The 24,048-nt window shown below is 36.5% G+C and overlaps 1 protein-coding gene across 1 annotated transcript in view; it reads right to left on the bottom strand.

The window, feature by feature from the left end:
* MALRD1 (MAM and LDL receptor class A domain containing 1) overlaps positions 1-24,048 on the bottom strand; it is a 956,759-nt gene that overhangs the window by 221,769 nt on the left and 710,942 nt on the right. The window contains exon 32 of the mRNA XM_064284901.1: positions 7,220-7,377. Coding sequence (XP_064140971.1) covers positions 7,220-7,377 — 158 coding nt within the window. The remainder of the gene's footprint in view (positions 1-7,219; positions 7,378-24,048) is intronic.

Raw genomic sequence — 24,048 nt, 5'->3', positions numbered from 1 at the left:
TTTGTTCTGTTGTGCATAGTATCACTATGAGCCAGAACTGACTCCATGGCACCTAACAACAACAACAACATAGAGCTATGAATATCAAAATTAACCTTAGGCATTTTCTTAGCCATAGCTTTACTAAAGGATTTACACAATTATTGCAAGAAATAATTTCAGGCTAGCACAATTGTAGTCTATCATGTGCTACAGAATGATATTTGCTGTTATTAACCCAAAAAGTCACATGTTTATGGAAGACCCTAGAGCAGTGTCTTCTAACATTTTAAAATATGAAGATCCTTTAGAAATACATATTTTTCTTATGTTGTAGTGAAACACCAAACTTATACTTTCCTAGAAATGCAAACAAAGAGTTTTACTGAAAGATAAAAATGTTTTGCAAAACGGGAGAAACGCAAGTATCCAGGCAGATGCTTTGGTGTTCCAAACTGCAAGAAGAAAGTGAAGCTTTTATCAGGTGGCGTAAACAAAGGGTTTCATGCTCAAAGGCAAGGGAGAGGTAGAAGGCAAAAGTTACAAGGGGTTTGTTATTTTCTTAATCATTAGTAAATTCTATTTGTTAACATCCTGAAATTTGTTTAACGAAGCATTTTGTTGGGAATAATTGAGTCAATTTTCTGCCACAGTTGCAGGTTGGTTTCTTGCTCTTATCTTAAAGTCCTAGGCTTATGCTTCTACCTTAATTACAGATTTACAAGGAGTCAGCAGAAATGAAGGAAGCAAAGGTCTTAGTGAGTGAATAAAAATAAAGTTTTATTTGAGGGAATCAGTAAATTAGAACTAAGACTTGGTTGTTTGGTGTTTACCTCATCTTAGTTACAGTTATGAGACAATTGTAAGGCTTCATCTTTACTTAATATAATCAATTCTATTTCCTAACCTCCTAGGACAATGTTGACTGAAAGTATTCTTCCTAGGACAAACTGTGCAAACGTTCTTAGCAAACATTTTTTAACAAATAATTTCTAGTGCAAGCTAAAGTCTTAACCTTTGCCCCTTTTTGTGTTACAGTTAAACTTCTACAAGAGTCTGAATTGTCTTTTCAGCAGAAGCAGAGATTTCTAGGTCACACTGCAGTTTGATTCAAAATGGAATAATTTAGATCTGGGTCAGCCATCTGAGATCATGCCAAACACTCTGGTTTTAAGGTTCACATACACACTATTACAAAAGTAATACATGTCTATTGTAGAAAAATTATAAAATACAGAAGAGTATAAAATTGTGAGAAAAAAAATTTCTGTCTAGAGATAATTACTCTGTTTTAGAGTGTATCCTTTCATTTATATCTTTTCTCTCTCTTACAGACACACATACATATTAGGTAAATTTTTGAAAGAAATACAATTATATTATACATATTCCTTAATAATGAGCTTTAATCATTAATTAATTGTAAGCACTTTTTTTATCCACTAAACATTCATTCACTGAATTGTTGCATAGTGTTTCATCGTAACAGTGAATGTACTATATTTCACCAATTCCTACTACTGGACATTAAGGTGCCTTAAAATATTTACTATTACAAACTACACTGATAGGAAAAACCTTATAAGTAAAACATCAGGTATAAAAAAAAATAGCTACCTTTATTTCCTTATAATAAATTTCTATATTTAGACATTTTTGATAACTAATATAAATATTTTAAACCTTTTAATTGAAAAAATTTTTTCATAATTGGAAATCTGTAGTCTAACCAGTAATGATTAAGGATATCTATTTTTTTTTTTTTTATTTCTCTGCACCCATTGCAATACTGTATACTTTGATTTATTTTGTTCTTTTAAGATCTCTTTTTAATATAAAAAATTAAGAGATTCTTTTCCGTTGACTTTTCAGATAATATTAGTTGGATATTTAATGTCAGTTACTTAAGAAAATACATGCACAAACATGCGATCTCAGATCTCTTAATAAGTAGGAGTCCATCCACCAAACTTATCCATGCCTTATCTACAACGATTCTTACAGGTACAACACATCAGCTGAAAACCACTGCCTTAGATAATGCAATAAAATATGGTAATATAGTATTCAAACGAGAGATTATGAAAAGGTATAAATTTGCATGTGAAAGAACGGCACATTGTAAGAAAGATCGCTGCTTAATCTGAAGAATATGGAGAATGACTGCCCACTTTGGTTCATTCACATACAAAAATATTGATAAGGAAGGTATTTCAGGCTGGAAATAACTCAAGACCTTCCGGAGGAAGTGCTGACGAAAGGAGACCTGTGCCAGCTACTGTGATTGATCAGTGGCACACGGACACATTATGAAAATAGTTTCTCCTAGGATTCTGTAATGGCTAGGACTTTTTCAATAGCAAGAGAGGGAAAAAAAAAAAAACTTACTAGCGCAGGCAAAAGATCCAGGGGGTTAAAGAGAGCAGGCAGGGATCTGTCTCTTCTCTTTCTTTTGCTCTGTGCTCTTCTGTGTATTTGGTTTCACTCTCAAGCGGCTTTTTCCCCCATGCTGGGAAAGATGGCTGGCTGCCAATAGTCCCAAGCCTCACCCTCATCATTACAATTTGTAACATACAAGAAAGAGATTCCTCTCATATTCTCTGCACCAAATGCTGGAAAAGACTATGATTGCCTTTGGCTGGGTCACCTGTGAGATCCCCAAGAGGCACAAAGAGTTAGTGTCTGACAAATAACCTAAAGGTTGGTGGCTCAAAACCAGCCAGTGGCACTATGGAAGAAAGGCCTGGTGATCTGCTTCCATGAAGATTTTTCTTGTTAGGTCATCAAGTTGGTTCTGACTCATAGTGACCTTATGTAAAATAGAATGAGACCACTGCCTCGTCAGTCTGTCTCATTGAGGGTCTTCCTCTTTTTCCTTGACCCTCTACTCTACCAAGCATGATGTCCTTCTCCAGGGACTGGTTCCCTCCTGATAAAATGTCCAAAGTATGAGAGACCAAATCTCACCATTCTTGCTTCTCAGGAGCATTCTGGCTGTACTTCTTCCAAGACAAGATTTGTTTGTTCTTCTGGCAGTCCTTGGTATATTCAACATTCATCACCAACACCATAATTCAAATGCATCAATTCTTCCTGGGTCTTCCTTATTTATTGTCCAGCTTTGGCATGCATATGAGGCGATTGAAAATACCATGGCTTGGGTCAGGTTCATTTTAGCCCTCAAAGCGACATCCTTGTTTTTCGATCCCTTAAAGAGGTCTTTTGCAGCAGATTTGCCCAGTGGAATTCATCCTTTGATTTCTTGACTGCTGCTTCCATGGTGTTGGTTATGGATCCAAGTAAAATGGAATCCTTGACAATGTCAATCTTTTCTCCATTTATCATAATGTTGCTTAGTGGCTCTGTTGTGAGGATTTGTGTTTTCTTTATGTTGAGGTGCAATCCATACTGAAGGCTGTAGTCTTTGACCTTTAACAGTAAGCGCTTCAAGTCCTCCTCGCTTTCAGCAAGGAAGGTTGTGTCATCTGCATATCGCAAGTTGTTAATAAGTCTTCCTCTAATCCTGAAGCCACGTTCTTCTTCATATAGTCCAGTTTCTCTGATTATTTGCTCAGCATACAGATTGAATAAGTGTGGTGAAAGGATATAACCCCGATGCATATCTTTCCTTACTTTAAACCATGCAGTATCCCCTTTTTCTATTCAAACGACTGTCTCTTGATCTGTGTATAGGTTACTCACGACTACAATTAAGCATTCTGGAATTCCCATTCTTCACAATGTTATCCATACTTTGTTATGATCCACACAGTTAATGTCTTTGCATAGTCAAGAAAACACAGGTAAATATCTTTCTGGTGGTATTCTCTGCTTACAGCCAACAGTCATTTGACATCAGCAATGATATTCCTCATTCCATGTCCTCTTCTGAATACAGCTTGAATTTCTGGCAGCTTTCAGTTGATGTACTGGTACGACCACTTTTGAATGATCTTTAGCAAAATTATACTTGCCTGTGATATTAATAATATTATTTGATAATTTATGCATTCTGTTGGATAACCTTTGTTTGAAATGGGCACAAATATGGATCTCTTCTAGTCAGTTGACCAGGTAGCTATCTTCCAAATTTCTCACATAGATGAGTGAACACCTCCATTGCTGTATCCATGTGTTGAAACATCTCAATTGGTATTCCATCAATTTCTGGAGCTTTGTTTTTCACCAATGCTTTCGGTGCATCTTGGACTTCTCCCTTTAATACCATTGGTTCTTGATTGTATGCCACCTCCTGAAATGGTTGAACATAGACCAATTCTTTTTGGTATGGTGACTTTGTGTGTTCCTTCCATCTTCTTTCGATGCCTCCTGTGTCTTTCAATATTTTCCTCATAGAATCCTTCAATATTGCAAGTTGAGGCTTGAATTTTCTCTTCAGTTCTTTCATCTTGAGAAATGCCGAGCATTTTCTTCCCTTTTGTTTTTCTATTATCTTTTAGAGTCAACCTTTGAAATCTTCTGTTCAGCTCTTTTACTTCATCATTCTCTCTTTCACTTTAGCTACTCTACACTCAAGAGCAACTTTTGGAGTTTCTTCTGACATCTAATTTGGTCTTTTCTTTCATTTCTGTCTTTTTAATGACCTTTGCTTTCTTCATGTGTGATGTCCTTCCACAACTCATCTGGTCTTTGGTCGTTAGTGTTCAATGTGTCAGATCTATTCTTGAAAAGGTCTCCAAATTCAGGTGGGATATGCTCAAGGTCGTATTTTTGCTCTCATGGGCTTGCTTTAATTTTCATCAGCTTCAACTTGAATTTGCATATAAGCAACTGATGGTCTATTCCGCAGCTGGTCCCTGGCCTTGTTTTGAATGATGACATTGAGCTTTTCCATCATCTCTTTCCACAGATGTAGAGGATTTGATTCCATCTGGTGAGGTCCAGATGTACAGTTGCCAGAGTAGGAAAATATGGCCTTGGTGATAGAAACAATGCCAGGGATTGCATGCTAGAAATTTGCAAGACCAAGGACTTATTCATTTTCATAAAGATTACAGCCAAAGAAAACCTATGGAGCATTTTTACCCTGTCATACATAGAGTCAGCTTGAGTCATGATTGATGGCAACAGGTTTGTTTTCTTTTTGGTTTGGGTTACCTGTGAAGGTGGTAAAGGAAGATCACCATGATAGTCAATCCCACCAAGACCATTTGGAGTTGGGTCGGGGGTTCCCCAACAAAAGACAGAGGTCAGGCTGACTACCAGTTCCTCTCCACTATTGTTTTCAGTCACTGCTGTGAGTTGGGATGGACTTGATGGGAATGGGTTTGGTTTTTGGTTCATTGTTTTCATTAGACCTCTCTGAAGACTGGCTAAAATCTAAAAATATTTTTACACTTAACTGCGACCCTCTACTTAGAGGGTCTAAGGGTCTAATGATCTACTTAGAGGGTCGCAGTTAAATGTAATAATGCCATTAATCAACCAAAGCAAGGGATCAGAAATCAAGAAAACTAGGATGACACATGAAGCCAACATTTCTTTTTCAAAGGCTGTCTACAGGAACATCGCCAGAAGCAGCAGGGCCTTTAACTGGGTAACTGAAGTAGTTGACTGACCAGGTGGTGAATTGTTAAAGGACATACAGATGCTCTTTCTGAATTGAGGAAGCAACATTTTGTTAGAAGTGGCTGAAATCTGCCTGTATTCTGCTGAAAAGGTCTGTTGGTCTTTCCACTGATATTTGCTTTCATGAGTAACAAATAACTATTGACTAGTGTCCTCCTCTATGTTTAATAAAGGCACTTTAAGGTTAAAACAAAACCAGACCCTCAAGTCAATTCCAACTTACAGCATCCCTATAGGACAGAGTAGAACTGCCCCATAGGATTTCCAAGGCTGTAGTCTTTACAGAAGCAGACTGCCACATCTTTCTTCTGTGGAGCTGTTGGTGGGTTAGAACCACCGACCTTTCAATTAGTTGCTGAGCATTTAACCACTGTGCCAGCAGGGCTTCTTCTTTAAGGTCCCCAGTGGTTATAAAAATTATCCTGCATAAAAGAATAAGCAAAAGGCTAGCCTGCTTAATATTCATACGTTACATGTGAAAACTTCAAAAAAAATTCCACACAATCTGAATTTACTCCCATGTTCCTAAACTGTTAAAAATTGAATCTCTTTCTGTGCTGTTTTACTGGCTCCCCTTTGGAAAAACAAATCTTTAGAGAATCAGTATAAATTCTCTATTATATTTGCACATTTATATCTTCAATTGATATGAACTCCCATTTATGTCAATAGCTAAGACTTACATGGCTCTTTTTATTTTTCTCTTCTCCCCATGTTTCTCCTTAGACTTCTTTGCTAAACTGCAGAGAACTTGAGAAGCAACTCTGGGTAATGGATAAAAATAATAACTTTGAATTTAGATTTGTTGCTAATTTTGTAATATTGGAAATATTACTAACTAAACCTCTTTGAATCTAAGTTTATTGAAAAACTGGGAAAGCATATTTATCTCATCAGGTGAATATGAAAATTAAAATTGAAAACACATATGAAGTTTACAATGTATGCCCTTAAAGATGGGATGCACTTAACAATAGCTGTTACTATTAACAAAGGCTGATGTTTGAGGTAAAGACAAAGATTCCAATAATATTTACTCAAACAAGTGATTGTCTAATTAAAAGATTATATATCACAATACAACACCTAATTAAAAACTCAGATTTCATGATAATTGAAAAGCTTCTTAAACATCCATAGAATTAGAAGTATAAATACAGCAATTTATTTCCATAAAGACATTTGTATTTGGTGCAGATTCTTGTTTTAAATTAGTTAAAAACAGGGAGGCATGTTGTTTTTAGTGTAAGCTGAAACATACTTAAAATTTTAAATTTGCTTTGCCTTTACTATGTTCTGGATATAAAATATTCTTCATCATTATCCCTCACATCACATTCGTTTACTGTTCCGATACAGAAAGGCCCGTACTCTTTTATCCCCAGATAATCTTTTAAATATCATGCACTATAATGGAGTTCAGGTGGCACCCCTCAATGAGATAAAACTTGAATGAGATTAACATGAATGACAGCACTGCTTGCTAAAGTCCTGTTGTCCCAGAAAGAAATGCGAAATTAATGGAATCAGCATCGGTGTAGTGACTACCAAAAAAAAAAAAAAAAAAAAAGCTAGCAGAAGAAAAGGAAAACAACGCTTAAACACATTATGAATATTTCAGTGAACACAGAGCTCTGTCTTCCTTTTGTACCTTTAATATTCCCATATTGTTGGGATCAACCATGTAGAACCAGAACCGGACCGTACACATTCCAAGGCTTGCTGGGAAGTATCTGGAAGTAGTGATCCTTGCAGTGTATCCTTCTTTGGGGCCAGAGGAGTTGACATACAGGAAGTGTTGCCCATTGCCTTAAAATAGATAAATACAATGTTTTCAGATAGAATGTGCTCAAACATGTACAAATTTCATTTTCTATGCAAATACCGCATACTCTCAGACACACACGCGCAAGTAAATATAACTCATTTTCTTCGTGTGAGTCATATATGTAATTTAATTCTCTTTAACCAAAAAAAAAAAAAAAAAAAGAGTATCTCACTATGATCATATGATTCCCAAAATTCCTGTGGGATTGTGACTTCTACATAAAGTGTTGACCCCGAAGGTGTATTCTTTTCTCTTAATTTGATCAAGCCTGCCTGTCAGTTTGGAGTAAACTGTATGCGGAGCAGTTACTCCGTGGGTGATGCTGCAGGCTGATGCTGAAACTCATTTTCAGTTGCTTTGATTCACACACTGACCACAGTAGTAGCGAATGGCTCTAACTGCAAAGTGAAAAGGGATTCTGAAAGTCATCACGTTATTTTCTCTGAGCAAAAGACAGCTTCTATTCTCCTCAACTGCATTAGTATGTGAACGATCTTTGCATTTAAATGCGATTGGATTTTTTTCTGTTGACATGATTGTGAAAATTCATCACAACTACTGTTCCCTTCAAATTAATTCTTCGTGGCTTTTCCTGGGAGAGGATATAATAAATATGTATATCAAATGGAACATTGCCTTTGGTTAAATATTTGCTTCTAGTTCTCGGTAGAGGATAAATGAAAATAATTTCTAAATAAAAAAAATATTATTTTTCTCTGGCATTTTAGTGTTGTTACTATTCTTATATATATGTGTATATACATACATATATATATATGAGTAACAGTACTATTTTATGTATATATGGGTCGCTATGAGTCAGAATCGACCGGACGGCAATGGGTTGGGACATATATATATAAAACACCCATTGTCTTTGAGTCAGTTCTGACTCATAGTGACCCTACATAAAATATTAATCATTAATTACAAGTTAACAGTGACAGCTTTTCTTCTTAGGAGCTAGTTGTCAGGTAACTTAAGTATACTGAGATTAACTAGCACATGTGTTTGTTAACCTTTTGCCCCCTACCCCAGAGCACTGATTCTTCCATGAAGGAGCACTCAGACACTATTTCCCTGAATACAGTTAACAGGACAGAGTCACATCTTACCAACTGACGGCCTGGCCTTCTCGTGTATTTCAGCAAATATTAATCTAACAGGGCCTACGTGCCAGTGAATTGTGGAGTAAACAAGATAGCCTGATTTTAGTTCTCATGAAGCCGAATTTAAGGGGAAAACCTAAGGGATTTTTTAATTTTGCATGCATTTTTTTTTAAATATGTACTAATCGAAAATGGCTCTCTTGACTTAAGACCCTTTATAAAGGCCAATGAAATAATCTCAATTTGAAAAAAAAAACCATGGAACATGATCTGAGAATTATTACAACAAGATTTTCCTCAATCTAAAAGTGTAGTAAGAAAAACAACCTGAAAACGTTCCCTGTAGCATCAGTACACTCACTGGTTTTCAAAATCTATCTTCTATTCTCACTGTCCTTTGAAATACATTGCATGTGCTACCAAATATTGGGTTCACAAAATTAATAAAATATTAAATTCAGCTGTAGAAAAGTTTTTTCCTAAGTTTCTTTTCACACTTCTTTCCAAGTAGGTTGCTTGTTTGTTTTTTTATTTGGACAATAAAGACAAAAGTGAGACATGTATAACCAACCTATGCCTAGATTCCATCTGTCAAACCAATTATTATGTTAAAAACATAAAACCAAAATCCAAACCAGTTGCCATTGACTTGATTTCAACTCATGGTGACAGCATGTGTGTCAGAGTAGAACTGTGCTCCATAGGGTTTTCAGTTGCTGGTTTTTTTGGAAGTAGATCGCCAGGCCTTTCTTCCAAGGTGCCTCTGGGTAGGCTGCTACCTTCAATCTTTTGGTTTGCAGCCAAGCACTTTAAGTGTTTGCACCACCCAGGGACTCCTCAGTAAGGATGTATTCTCCATAAATTCACATCACCTTTGCTTAAATAAAAGGATCTAGGTTTTTCCTTATCCTGTTGCCTTTTATACCCCAGAGGATTTCCAATGCATTTAAACTGCACTTAATCAGACAAACTTTAAAGCATCATCTTGAATAAGAAATATACAGTATAACCCAATGAGCTATAATAATAATCTCCCTTATATTTTTAAGGGTTAAAGTATAAAATCTATTCATTCTATATTTAACATGAAGAAATAGCCTTGAACTAGCTCCAAATTAGGTTAAATTAATGTTAACTATGTTTGTATAAAACTATTTTACATTTTATAGCTTAGCTTATAAATACTATAACGTACATATTCAGAAATAATGTACGTCTCCAACGCAGATCATGTTTAACTCAAATTTTAAATATCTCTTTTCCTTGTTTTAGTGTTAACCTGCTGATGAAAGTTAAACATTTTGATCAGAAGGGAAAGCTGTAATTGTGCTCATTGGCACAAACTTAACTCACTGTACAAAGTTAGGAATTCTGATTCAAAGCCTTATATTTCAGTAAATTTATTTCTCTAATTGCATAAATATATTAAAATTTCACTTATTCAGATGTTTCTTTTGAATAATTTTAGTAATATGATATTTATTTTTAAAGAGCATGTTTTAAGTTTGTAAAGTAACTGGAAGTAAGTCTAACCAACTGCTCCATGTTTAATCACTGCCTTTATTACATAGTGTCCCAAACTCACTCAGGGCAGTGTCTTTACTATCGCAGTAATTTTTTCACATCACTTGAAGCTGAAGAAATCTGTAAGTTTTTTTTTTTTAATTAAGTACTCAACTCTCACCAACTTAATAAGTGTTAGTATTCCAATAACATCATAGATATTTGAAAAAATCATACATAAACACTGAAAAAAATAACATTTTAAATTCATTCTTAAGTAGTCACAGTTACCTTCCAATTTGGGCACTGCCCGAATTCTCAGATCATGAAATCAGATTGAACTTTCTCAACCTCATTTCCTCTTCCATATTCATTTTCTCCAGCACTTACTTTTAACATAGCAGCTACTGAAAACCAGCTCAGCAAAGACATGACAGCATCAAAAGGAATGTAGTAAATCTAACGTTTGCATGTTAGGGCTACACGATGAAACTCAATGTAAAAACATGTACATATAAAATTCCCTGGGGGTGATAATCTACCATTTAATTACAGCATATTTTATTTTGGTGCAAGACAAACAATGTCATGCCAGGCTCAAGATCAAAGCTAGCAATCCCAATTATTAGTTAGGTGACTCTGGGCTGAGTGTTCAAAGCATACCCTGCCTGGCCTCTTATAATTTGCGTATTCAATTTCGGTCTTATAAAATTCTACAGTGGAACAACAACAACAACAACAACAAAAATCAGTAAGCTGGTTCCTGTCCTGGCTGGGGCGCTAATGTATGTAAATGTGAAATTTTATCCATTTTTAAAATTTAAGAATGCAAAACTATGTCTGGCAATTTAATACCTGCCATTGCCCATTTGGTCTTTGGAGATTCTGGAACTCTAGAATATCTAAGTTCGACTTTGTGAGTGAAACAGACTTGCTGCAATGCCATATTTTTTCTTGAGAGTCATAAAGGTGAAAAGTTGCCTAGCCTCTTGAAATTATTAATAGAATTACATGAATTATCCGGGAACGATGTACTGGATCACACAGTCATAAAACCTTACACTGAATTATACTTTCAGAAGTAGACTCATTCGTTATCTAACAAGCTCAGACTAGACCCACTTTCAAACATTTACAAACGCAGTTGCTTCATTGAGAATAACCTATTTATATCTGGCAAAAACCTTGGTGGAAGGTCAGTCTAGCCTCCCATACCAAGTTCAGAAACTGTTAGAGCAACTAATAAAGTTTAAAAGTCTTAACTGCCACAACATGTCTATAATTTAATGGTGAATGATCATTAAACCAGTTTTTTATATGTGACTCTGTCGAATGACCAACAACATTTGTGAGATAGATTTTCATAAAAGTGGGATTTTGTTTGTTTGTTTCTTTGTTTTTACACTATTTTCCAGCTTTCTATTGACCATTAAAAAAAAAACTAATTAATATTTTAGGTCAGGCTTTATTCCATTAAGTTCATAAACTACATCATACTTTAATTAAGTACTACGAGATACAGTACTCAGCATACACGTCTGATTTTTATCCTTCCATTCTCAGCCTCCTAATATTTCCTATACACTTTCAGTTTAGTACTTTTTTATTTGATTACAAGTTCTTAAGATTCTTAGGGTACAGACTTTATATTTCACATCTTAATTAGCCTAAAGCAGGCACTAGATAGAGGCTTCTTATTAATATTCAATAGTTTTTCCTTAAACTCTTTAGAAATGCACACAACTTGGAAAATTGGGGAGCAGTCAGTGTCAAATAGTGTCAACCCAACATCAAAGTGAACATTGCTCAAATCACCATTGTCTTAGCATTAGAATGCCAAAAATATATTAGGCACCTTCAGAACCCAGAGCCCAGAACTGTGCTTCATCGACATTCTGCTTCACTTTGGTACCAGCAGACAGCAAAGACTCTAATTTGTCCTTTAGATGTAATTAGCTACAATCTTGAATTTTTGGAAATGCTTCACTGAGTTATTGTACTATAAGGTAATAAATTTGACATTTATTTTTTCAAAGACAGTTAGTAGTTTTAAAAGAAAGCTATATTTTGACAGATCCAATGCCCTAAGACGAATTGTACTCACTGGCACTAGGGTCAAATCATAAAAGACTATTTCCCACTTCAAGTGATCTGAATTCACTCCCAGCTTTAAATTGTAAGTAATTTTACTCCTTTTTCCTGCTCATAAAATAAAGCTGCCTAATGGTTTTTAAAATGCCACACAATATTGCCTCTCTTTCAAAATAACAAATGTTCCCTTCTTCAGAGTCAGACTTCATCCCCTTGGCTCTAAATCCTCTATAATTTCTGCCTGTCCCTCACTCTAAAATAGAAGGGTGTATAATGACTATCAGTTGAAATGCCCTCAATCTCTTTTTATACTTTCATTTTTCCCCCCCAGATTTCCAGGGTGGTAGCGATTTGCGTCTGCAATTTTTAAAGGCTATGAAACATAAACATGCTCAGAGACAGAACAAAAGTTTCCTCCAAGTTGTCTAAATGGCAGCCACAGATATGGTGCCTCTGAAGTCAAATGAAACTTTCTTAATATATTTGCCAGAAATATCTATTGTTAAATGATTTGCATTTGCTTTTTGAAGAGCTGTACGATGATCGTTGTTGTTGTTAGGTGCCATGGAGTCAGTTCTGACTCACAGCCACGCTATAGAACAGAGTAGAACCACCCAATAAGGTTTCCAAGGAGCAGCTGGTGGTTTCAAACTGCCAACCTTTTGGTTAGCAGCTGTAGCTATTAACCACTGCACCATCAGGGCTCCATCTGATGATTAGATTTGGTATTTTTTTTTTTTATTGATACTTTTTTCAACAGTTTATTTTCTTCTGAGAGTAATTATTACCTATTTAAAAACAACACTTTACAACCGAATGTCTTCTTCTAGTGCTATTTAAAACCCAAACCCACTGCTGTTCAGTTGATTCCGACATAGTAGAACTGCCCCCTAGGGTTTCCAAGGCTGTAATCTTTATGGAAGCAGACTGCCATCTTTCTCCTGCTGAGCAGCTGGTGGGTTTGAACTGCCGACTTTTGGATTAGCAGAACCAGGGCTTCTAATGCTATTTATGGGTACCTTAATTCAGTACTGAGGAGCCCTGCTGGCACAATGGTTAAGCACTCAGCTGCTTACCAAAGGTTGGTAGTTCAAACCCACCACCGTTTGTAGGAGAAAGATGTGGAAATCCGCTTCTGTAAAGATTTACAGCCTTGGATACCCTAAGGGGCAGTCTACTCTGTCCAGTAGGGTTGCTACGAGTCAGAATCAAGTTGATGGCAATATGTTTGGTATGGTTAATTCAGTACTGTATTTTTTTCCCTCAGGATGCATAGATGTGACCTAAAAATGAAGCTTCTGGTTGTAACATGCCAACTCAAAATAGATTCATCTTATTTTGAAAGTTCTTAATTTACTCAGCAGCAAGGATATCTCAACCACAGAAAGATGATATATAAATGCAGTTGGTTGGCACTTCCTTTAAGTCTAGGTAGAGAAAAGGGATTTTCAATCTTTTGCTCCTCATACTCGAGGAAACCTGAGGAATCTCTTTATGCGTCATTTTCTTGTTAAGATGCCTTTGCAAGCAGGCACTGGCTTAACAACATTTCTGAAACTAGATTTCACTTGCTAAATTGAAATTAAAAAGAAACCTATTTCTGAAGTCATGAAGGAAAGAAAAACTAACAAAAAAATTATAACATTTTTCTTTAGGTAAATGTTAAATGATTACTATAATAAAAGAGCTTTGACTTTGTTTAGGTTTTAAATCCATTTCACCTGAAGTGTGTGGAAAGTAAGCAAGAACAGAAGAATTTTGATCTTCGATGAAACAGAAAAAGGTATTATCAGATTTTTTAGTGAATGTGCAATGGGTAGCAATGGTGGGTGGGGTTGTCCAGTGGTTAAGCTTGAGGGCACAAAAGCCATAGGCTTCTATTTGAATCCTGATGCTAAAAAATCCTGATGCTACCACTTATTAAATGTGTGACCTTGGGCAACTTATATAAATTGTTTAGGACTCAGAAGCAATAAAAGATCACAATAGTAGGTACTTCTTCTTCATGGGGCTTTGGTAAGATTAAATGATACAATCCACGTATTTAGAACATAGCTGCAGATTACTGCTACAAAAAAAAAAAAAATTGCTACACTCCTGGGAAATTTAAGGAATATTTATAAAGATGATTCAAGCAGTGGAAATAAGACAGTCAGAAGTTATTGGTTGGATATCTACTACATCTAAGGCACTATGCCTTGCATTTGGATGTTAGAAATATGGACAACATATGGTGAGGAAAATACGAAACATACACAAAAGAGCCTAACAATAAAAGTTATCAGTAATGTAGTGTTTGGAAGATAAGCTCTGGGAAGAACATGTGAGGCCTTGAATACCAATCTAAAAGGCAATGAAGAGCCTCTGATGATTTGGAAGACCTGGGGTCACCATTTCAGATGTCTTTAAGAGTATCGCTCCTTCATCAATGAAAAGTGACCCAGCTTAGGAGTGACTTAGTTGCCTTAAGTTCTGCAATAGCCCAAGAGTAAATTCAGATGACAGAAATATAAATAAAAGACAGGAACACATATAATAAGTAGAGAATGAAGAGTTAACAGAACTTGACATTGAGAGTGAATTAACAGTGTTAACAATGTTTTGGCAACAGGTGTCAAATGATAATGACAGTAACAGAAATATTAGGTTCAGGAGGAAGAGATTCATTCTGAAAGGAAGGTACGTTTGAGTTTGGATTGGTGACTTTGTGATACTGGCAGCTGTCTAGCTAGCGATTGGAAATGTGGGACTGGAATTTGGAAATAAGTGTAGATACATGTAGCAATTAGCAAATTTTGAGCACTGAGAGAATAAAAATACTGAACAGAAAAAAGTGTAGAAAAAGATATAAATAAATTCAAAATACTAACTTGCATTTAGGTTTTTAGAGGAAGAAGAAAAAGGAATAAGGGCAAACATAACATCAGGGAAAGAGCCACAGTCCTTAGTAACGAAAAAAAAAAAAAAATAATGAAAGCCAAGTGAAAACTTCAAGAAGGTATGGATTGATTAGTAATGTGATATGTAACAGAGGAAGAATTAGGCCCATGGTGATTATGAGATCATTTAAGTCTCTGAAAGAGCTAGAGTAAGAAGCTCCATGAGAGCAGGGACTATACTTTGTAAGCATTTTTTTTTTTTACTTCGCCAGTGTCTAGATCAATGATAAAGAGTTACTGGCCAATAATTGTGAAGAAATAATATTTTTGCAGAATACGTATTTTAGGGAAACAAAGAAGCTGTGCACAGTGAGGTAGAAGATACAATATGTCAGGAATTGTGATCTGTAATAAAGATGCAAATTCAACAAGAGTTAGAAGGGCATCTAGGTTGAGGTTATTATTATTTTTTTTAACGAAAGTATGAGAGAATTGTGCAAAAGTTAAGAGTATGGTGTGGTTATAGAGGGGGGAATTTAAAGATACTTAAAAAGGGAAAATAAATATAAGGAAGCAAGGTTTTCAGAAGACAGACGGGGTAAATGTAACGGTTAATTATTTTAACAAGGAATAAAATTTATGAATAAGTGTGAATTTTGTGAATTCCTGCTAGAGAAACCATGACGTCTGCATAACTGTGAGCTGATAAAATAATCTGAAAGATTTTCAGATTCATCATCCAGGGTTTACTCTTGCCCCACAAGAATTCTGGAAGAATTGATTCCTTCACATGGTTTTCACTGAACACCATGTCTGACAGCGAAATGATACACTTTGTTCTAAAAAAGGAAAAAAAAAAAAAAATATATATATATATATATTCATTTGGGTCCTACCTGAGATAATTACTAAGTATTCTAGGGAGTAAATAACAGTAGACAAATAAACCAAAAGACAGGAAAGAAAAACAGAAATCAAGATTATGTTTGTCTCTCCACAAGCAGAAGAATTTGATAAAATTTGGTTGGGATATCTACTTCAAATGACTTGTGTGGATGATTGGAAAGTGTTCATGCTTTGAGACTAGTATTGCTTTTTGGCAGCAAAACGGAAATCTCTAGCTGATCATGCTAGCATTTGAAAAAATATATAGTAGCTACAGATGAGCTCCACCACTTGTCTATCTGTTTGCCATACCATGGTAGTTTACGTTTTGCTATGACGTCAGAAGTTATGACACCAGTATTTAAAGTATCAACAGGGTCACCTATGGTGGACACGTTTCAGCAGAGCTTCTAGACTAAGGCAGACTAGGGAGAATGACTTGTTTATCTACTTCTGAAAATCAGCCAGTGAAAATCTTGTGGATAAGACCAGAAGATTGTGACATAGTGCTAGAAGATGAGTCCCCTAGGTTGGAAGGCACTACACAATAGCTGCAACAATGGATTTAAAAGTACCAGTTGTCTTAGTTATCTAGTGCTGCTATAACAGCAATACCACAAGCCGATGGCCTTAACAAAAGCAGATGGAAAGAAAGGTGATCCAACACAATGTGGAAAATATCAAACAATATCATTAGTATTACAGTAAAGAAAAATTTTGTTGAAGATCATTCAAAAGCAGTGTGGATCATAACAAATTATGGATAACATTTTGAAGAAAGGGAATTCCAGAACACTTAATTGTATTCATGACAAACCTGTACATAAACCAAGAGGCAGTTCTTTGAACAGAGCAAGAGGGTAAGGCATGATTTGAAATCAAGAAAGGTGTATATCAGAGTTGTATCATTTCAATTCAATCCGTGTGCTGAACAAGCAATCTGATGAGCTGAACTATATGAAGAAGAACAGGGCATCAGGTTTGGTGGAAGACTCATTAACAACTGGGGATACGCAAATGACACGACCTTGCTTGCTGAAAGTGAACAGAACTTGAAGCACTTGCTGGTGAAGATCAAAGACTACAGAGTTCAGTATGGATTTCACCTCAACATAAAGAAAACAAAAATCCTCACAACTGCATCAATAAGCAACATCATGACAAATGGAGCAAAGATTGACATTGTCAAGGATTTCATTTTGCTTGGATCCACAATCAATGCCCACAGAAGCAGCAGCCAGGAAATCAAATGACTCATTGCATTGTGAAATATGCTGTAAAAGACCTACCTCTTTAAAGGGTACAAAAGCAAATAAGTCACTTGGAGGACCAAGATGTGCCTGACCCCAGCCATGATATTTTCAATTGCCTCATATGCATGCAAAAACTGGACAAAGAATAAGGAAAACTGAAGAAGAATCGATGCCTTATGGTGTTGGTGAAGAATATTGAGTATGCCATGGACTGCCAGAAGAATGAACGAGTCTTTCTTGAAAGAAATACAAGTAGAGTGCTCATAGGAAGCGAGGATGGTGACCCTTCGTCTCACATACTTTGGACATGTTATTAGGAGGAACCAGTCCCTGGAGAAGGACATCATGCTTGGTAAATAGAGGGTCAGTGAAAAAGAGGAAGACCCTTGATGAGATGGATTGACACAGTGGCTGCAACAATGGGCTCAAATATAATGATTATGAGGATGGCTCAGGACCAGGCAGTGCTTCGTCCTGTTGTACATAGGGTCACTATGTGTCAGAACCAACTCAACAGCACTGAACAGCAACAACATAAATGTTAGGGTTAATTTATGGACCCTCAATTTTATTCTATTGATCCATTGGTCTACCCTTATGTCAGTACCAGACTCTCTTAATTACTGTAGCTTTGTAATTTTTTTTAATTTGTAATTAGTATTGAAACTAGCAGTATGAGACTTCCAAAAGTGATCAATGATACTTTTAAGACACTATGAACTTATGGATTTTTAAGTAGACTGGCAAAAAATTTTATTGCTTAGTATAGGTATCAGGAAAGAATTTCCAATGTTGTTTTACAGAACTATTTTCCCCCAGGCCTCCTTTTGAGTTAGAGAATGAACTGTACGTGTTGTATAGGTGGGTTGGTCATATAGACAAGCAGGCTTTTCTACAGGGCAATGGTTGACAACCTTAACTACACACTTTAAACTTATTGGGAGTTCTTAAAAATCCTGATGCCCAAATCACACTAAAAAGAACCCCAAAACGAAACCAGTTGCTGTCAAGTTGATTTCAACTTATAGTGACCCATATGTGTCAGAGTAGAACTGTGCTCCATAAGATTTTCAGAGGCTGATTTCCCAGAAGCAGGTCACCAGGCCTTTCTGCCAAGGTGCCTCTGGGTGGACTTGAACCTCCAACCTTTTGTTTAGCAGCTGAGCACATTAACTGTGTGCACACAGGAACTCCAGTCCACGCCATAGACCTATTAAATCAGAACCTTTATGAGGTTCAAACATTAGTATTTTTTAGATATTTCAACTCCAGATATTAATATTAGTAATTTTTAAACTCCCCCAATGATTTTAATATGCAGCAAAAGTTAAGAACAACTTTACTTGGTGTGAGGTCAAGAGTAGGCAGACAAGCAGAGTGCAATGTCCCAATATTTCATTCCTAGGGACAGTTGAATTAATTTGAACACACTGAGTCATTATATCAAAGACAATTAGTTGATATTCAGCCATTTCAAGAGGTGGCATATGATCAGAAAACGATGGTACTGAAGGAAGGAGTCCAAGCTGCTCTAAAGGCACTGGCGAAAAACAAGGCTCCAGGAATTGATGTAATAGCAATTGAGATGTTTCAACAAACAGGAGCAGCGCTGGAGGTGCTCACTTGTCTATGCCAAGAAATATGGAAGACAGCTTCCTGGCCAACTGACTGGAAGAGATCCATATTTATGCCTATTCCCAAGAAAGGTGATCCAACCAAATGGGGAAATTATAAAACAATATCATTAATATCACATGCAAGCAAAATTTTGCTGAAGATCATTCAAAAATGGCTGCAGCAGTATATAGACAGGGAACTGCCAGAAATTCAAGCCAGTTTCAGAAGAGGATGTGGAACCAGGGCTATCATTGCTGATGTCAGATGGATCCTGGCTGAAAGCAGAGAATACCAGAAGGATGTTTACCTGTGTTTTATCGACTATGCAAAGGCATTCGTCTGTGTGGATCATAACAAACTATGGATAACACTGTGAAGAATGGGAATTCGAGAACACTTAATTGTGCTCAAGAGGAACTTCTACATAGGCAGTTGTTCGGACAGAACAAGGGGATACTGATGGGTTTAAAGTCAGGGAAAGTGTGCGTCAGGGTTGTATTCTTTCACCATACCTATTTAATCTGTATGCTGAACAAAAAATCCGAGAAGCTGGACCATATGAAGAAGAACAGGGCATCAGGATTGGAGGAAGACTCATCAACAACCTGCATTATGCAGATGACACAACCTTGCTTGCTGAAAGTGAAGAGGACTTGAAGTACTTACTAATGAAGATCAAAGACCACAGCCTTCAGTATGGATTACCCCTCAACATAAAGAAAACAAAAATCCTCACAACTGGACCAATGAGGAACATCATTATAAATGGAGAAAAGATTGAACTTGTCAAGGATTTCATTTGACTTGGATCCACAATCAATAGCCATGGAAGCAGCAGTCAAGAAATCAAAAGACACATTGCATTGGGCAAATCTGCTGCAAAGGACCTCTTCAAAGTGTTGAAGAACAAAGATGTCACCCTGAAGACTAAGGTGCACCTGACCCAACCCGTGGTATTTTCAATCACATCATATGCATGTGAAAGCTGGACAATGAATAAGGAAGGCGAAAGAAGAGAGTTGACACCTTTGAATTGTGGTGTTGGCAAAGAATATTGAATATACCATGGACTGCCAAAAGAATGAACAAATCTGTCTTGGAAGAAGTGTGGCCAGAATGCTCCTTAGAGGCAAGGATGGTGAGACTGGGTCTTACATACTTTGGACGTGTTGTCAGGAGGGATCAGCCCCTGGAGAAGGACATCATGCTTGGCAAAGTACAGTGTCAGCAGAAAAGAGGAAGACCCTCGACGAGGTGGATTGACACAGTGGCTGCAACAATGAGCTCAAGCATAACAACGATTGTAAGGATGGAGCAGGACCGGGCAGTGTTTTGGTCTATTGTGCGTAGGGCAGCTATGAGTTGGAATCCATTCAATGGCACCTAACAACAACAACAACAGGGAGAGTTATCTTTTTGTTTCTCTCTGATCTTATGTTGTTGATCTTGTGGAACCCCAAGCATGAGTTTGCCTCCTTTTCAGGATGTAACATCCCCATTATAATCCCAGTTTTCTTCAGACAGCAGTTTTCTGATTTTATCCTGAGAGAAAAAACCTCTTCTGTGAGAAGCTGGATTTGGAAGCATTGATCATTGGTGGGAAATATGAGGCACAGGGCCAAGTTCCCAACTGTCCCAGGTGTTGTGAGTGCTGTTGCTGAGTTCTTCTGAGGAATTCTTTTCAATGTTTCTTGGTATTTTTTAACTTTGATCTTAGAATACCTGTGTAGTGTTCTTGGGAAGAACTACAGTGAACCACGTTGCTCTGTCTGCGCTGTGATTTCTTCAGCTTTTACTCCACTCAGTCTGATCTCATCCTTTTTTTTTTCCCCCTCTTCTAGGAAAACGTTAACAATTTCTGGTCCACTTATTGCAAATTTGAAAAATGTGTCTAATACTGTTATTGTCTATTTCTGTGTGTGTACATGTGTATGTTTGTGTGTGTGTGTGTGTGTGTATGTGTGTGAATAAAAAAAAAATAAGATTGGAATAAATCCAAGAAAAATATTCTGGTACACATGTGAGCTAGGCCTTAATTTTATAGATCTAATTCCATATCCCTGTCCTAGCCCCAGCCCTCCAAAGGAAATAAATATGGGAGTTTTCCTTTTCTCTGTAAGAGACCAGGGTGAGATGAGGGTATAAGCCTAGAATGAAAGAGAGGTGGTTGTTACTAGCTGCCCTTGAGTTGGCCCCTGATTCATGGTGACCCCATGCACAATGGAATAAAATGCTGCCTGGGAAGCATTGTGAACCTGTTGAGCATCCTAGCAACTTTCAAGCCTTCAATGACAGAAGGATGGTGCTGTCCATTAGGTGAATGGGCTGGCAATTGAATCTGGGTTCCTCCTCAATGGAAGGTGAGAATTCTACCACTGAACCAACACGCTCCCGTGAAAGAGCAATTAAGTGGCCCAAATTTAGAAGTCAAGGGGATTCAAGCACTAGCTGTATATATAGGGTAAGTGTGCAGTGCTCTCCTGGAAAGAACTTGAACTAGGTTCCATACACTGAGATTTTAAGTCATTTTCATCATACGGACTTAAGGAAAGATTTCGCTTCCTGTGTTCCTTAACTCTAGAGAAGAAATGACAATATCTGTCCTATCTTCCCAATAAGAAGTACAGTTAACACCTGCCTAACCTTTAGGGCACTGTCAACCAAGTTTCAAGTAAGTTATATCTGTTAAGCGCTTTATACCTTCAACTGCTATAATACACGTTAGGGTATTGGTATTACTAAGATTATTTGGCGCTATTTTTTGATCTCTGGTTCTAATATACAATTGCACAATGGGAAACGTGGGTTATATCAGGCAGATTATTCTATTCCACAGTTATCATACAAATATCTAATTAATTCACGCCCTCAGCTCCCAACACAGTGCCTGGCATTTAGTAGGTACTCAGAAAGTGCTTGTTGCATTGACTAACTGAAAATACTTTGCTGTTAATAAATACAGTAGGGGATAGATCTACGTAACATTGGCATTACACAGCATTTATCAAGTGTAGTCAATCTTATTTTAAGTGCTAGAGGGAATATAAAAATAGCACAAGCTGTGACTCCTGCCCTATTGGAGTTTATCGTCTAATTGTGGAGATGGTCAATTATACCACCAAAAAGAAAATAAAGTTACAAAAGAAAGGGAAAAAAAAGTTAGCCGCCTTGTGCATTATACTTGGGCTGATTTGTGTCATGCAAATGTCACTCTCACCGTTAAATCCCATATGTATTAAAAGTAAACACTCTCTATGTGCAGACTAAAGAGTGAATTGATGTTTCTAGTTTCTCTATACATCTTCCACAATGACCCCAAAAAGGCTCTTAAATAGGCTTGTGATAAGCACTAAAATGTCTTCCTTATGTATGTGTTATTCTTCATCTTGGTAGCAATAAATGAAAAGACCCATAACCACAGCTTTAATTAACAGTGATGTTGTGATGCTTAGACTGTAGCCTCTTTTAATCTGTTGGCCTTCTCATAAAGAATTTTGTTTTTCCCTTACAATTTATTTAGCAGCCCATTGTCTTAGAGATGTCAAAACAAGTTCACTGAGGCATATTAGGGTAGCAGGGATGATACAATCAGGCTGCTTTGAAGAGAGAAATCTGTAAAAATATACTCTCTCAAATAGTGATTAACATGGAGGATAACAAACCATTCTGTCAGTATGCTTATTTTTCTTTATTTATGGACAACATTCCTTGTAGGCAATATTGCATAAATAACTAAACTTTTTTTTAATGAAATTATACAAGCTTTAGAAGTTCAAAAAAGAAAATAAATACTCCCATTAATAGTCCTTAATTATTCCATTAAAAGGTCACAATTACTCACTCAGATTTTTCTTTTTGAACAATTGATGGAACCATTCTCATGGCTATTGATTATATACATTTTTTTTTTTCTTCCTAAACTGAGCTTACAATACCCTTTGTACCATCAGTAACATTACACCAGCAGATATGCTCTGGAGGTTTTCAAATACTGTCTTAGGATAAGGAAAGACCACTGTAGATGTTACCACATTTGTATACCTACATAGTAGATACCTGAACTTAGTCACAAAAATAAAAATTCACTAATTTCTCACCATTTGTCAAGGAAGACAAACATGGAATTTATCCTAAGGAATTACTATAAAAGTAAAAAAGATTCACCTAAATATATATTCATTGTGCTGTTTATTATGGTCAAATTATTAGAAAATAATTTGAATTTACCACTAGATAATTTCATAAATTAAGATAGAACCCAAAAGTAAAATACTATGCTATAACTAAGACTACATTGTCAAAAATTATTCATAACATATAAATTTCTCATGCATATTTTATATCAAGTAGGAACTTATTTTTATTAGAAAATACCTATATAAAGAAAGAATAGCAGGATACACAAATACAGAGCTTACTGGTGATTATATTGCTATGCTGGGATTACTGGCAATTGTTTTTCCTGCTTATTTATATTTTCAAAATTTTAGAAAAAGGAGGTGTGTTATTTAGAATTGTAAAAAATAATAAATATTGAAGAAAAAGTGAGTATTATTGTATTGAGAAGCAATAGTTCAGACTTTTTAAGTGGGAAAACTTAAAAATTTCCACCTTCACATCTTCCACGAAAATATGACTGTGCCACCATCATACTTGCTAGGTTTACTTTTGATGTGCATTTCCTGTTTTTACTTACTTCTTTCTGTTTTTAAATGTATTAGCCCCATTCCTCCACTCCAACCCCATCACCCACCAAAGTCATCCATGTTAATAAACAAATATATATCCTTTCAATTTTTCTCCATGCTCACATAATCATTTATGGAGCTATCTACGGACAGATTTGTTGTTGCTGCGTGCTGTAGAGTCGATTCCAACTCATACATTAAATGCTCTTTTTAGTGGCTATATGATATTGCATTTTGTAGGTTTAACAAGTTACACTGGACTTTTCCCCCATGTGTCAGTCAGTTTGTCGTACTGTGAGGACTTGCGTGTTTCTGTGATGCTGGAAGCTATGCCACCAGTATTCAGATACCAGCAGGGTCAACCATGGAGGACAGGTTTCAGCTGAGCTTCCAGACTAAGACAGACTAGGAAGAAGGACCTGGCAGTCTACTTCTGAAAAGCATTAGTCAGTGAAAACCTTATGAATAGCAGTGGAACACTGTCTGAAATGGTGCTGGAAGATGAGCCCCACAGATTGGAAGGCACTCAAAAGATGACTGGGGAAGAGCTGCCTCGTCAAAGTAGAGTCGACCTTAATGACGTGGATGGAGTAAAGCTTTCAGGACCTTCATTTGCTGCTGTGGCAC

This window comes from Loxodonta africana, chromosome 4 (genome assembly GCF_030014295.1).
Source record: "Loxodonta africana isolate mLoxAfr1 chromosome 4, mLoxAfr1.hap2, whole genome shotgun sequence".
Taxonomy (NCBI): Eukaryota; Metazoa; Chordata; class Mammalia; order Proboscidea; family Elephantidae; genus Loxodonta; species Loxodonta africana.
Note: the sequence above shows the minus strand (reverse complement) of the source record. Positions and strands in the feature narration are given on the sequence as shown.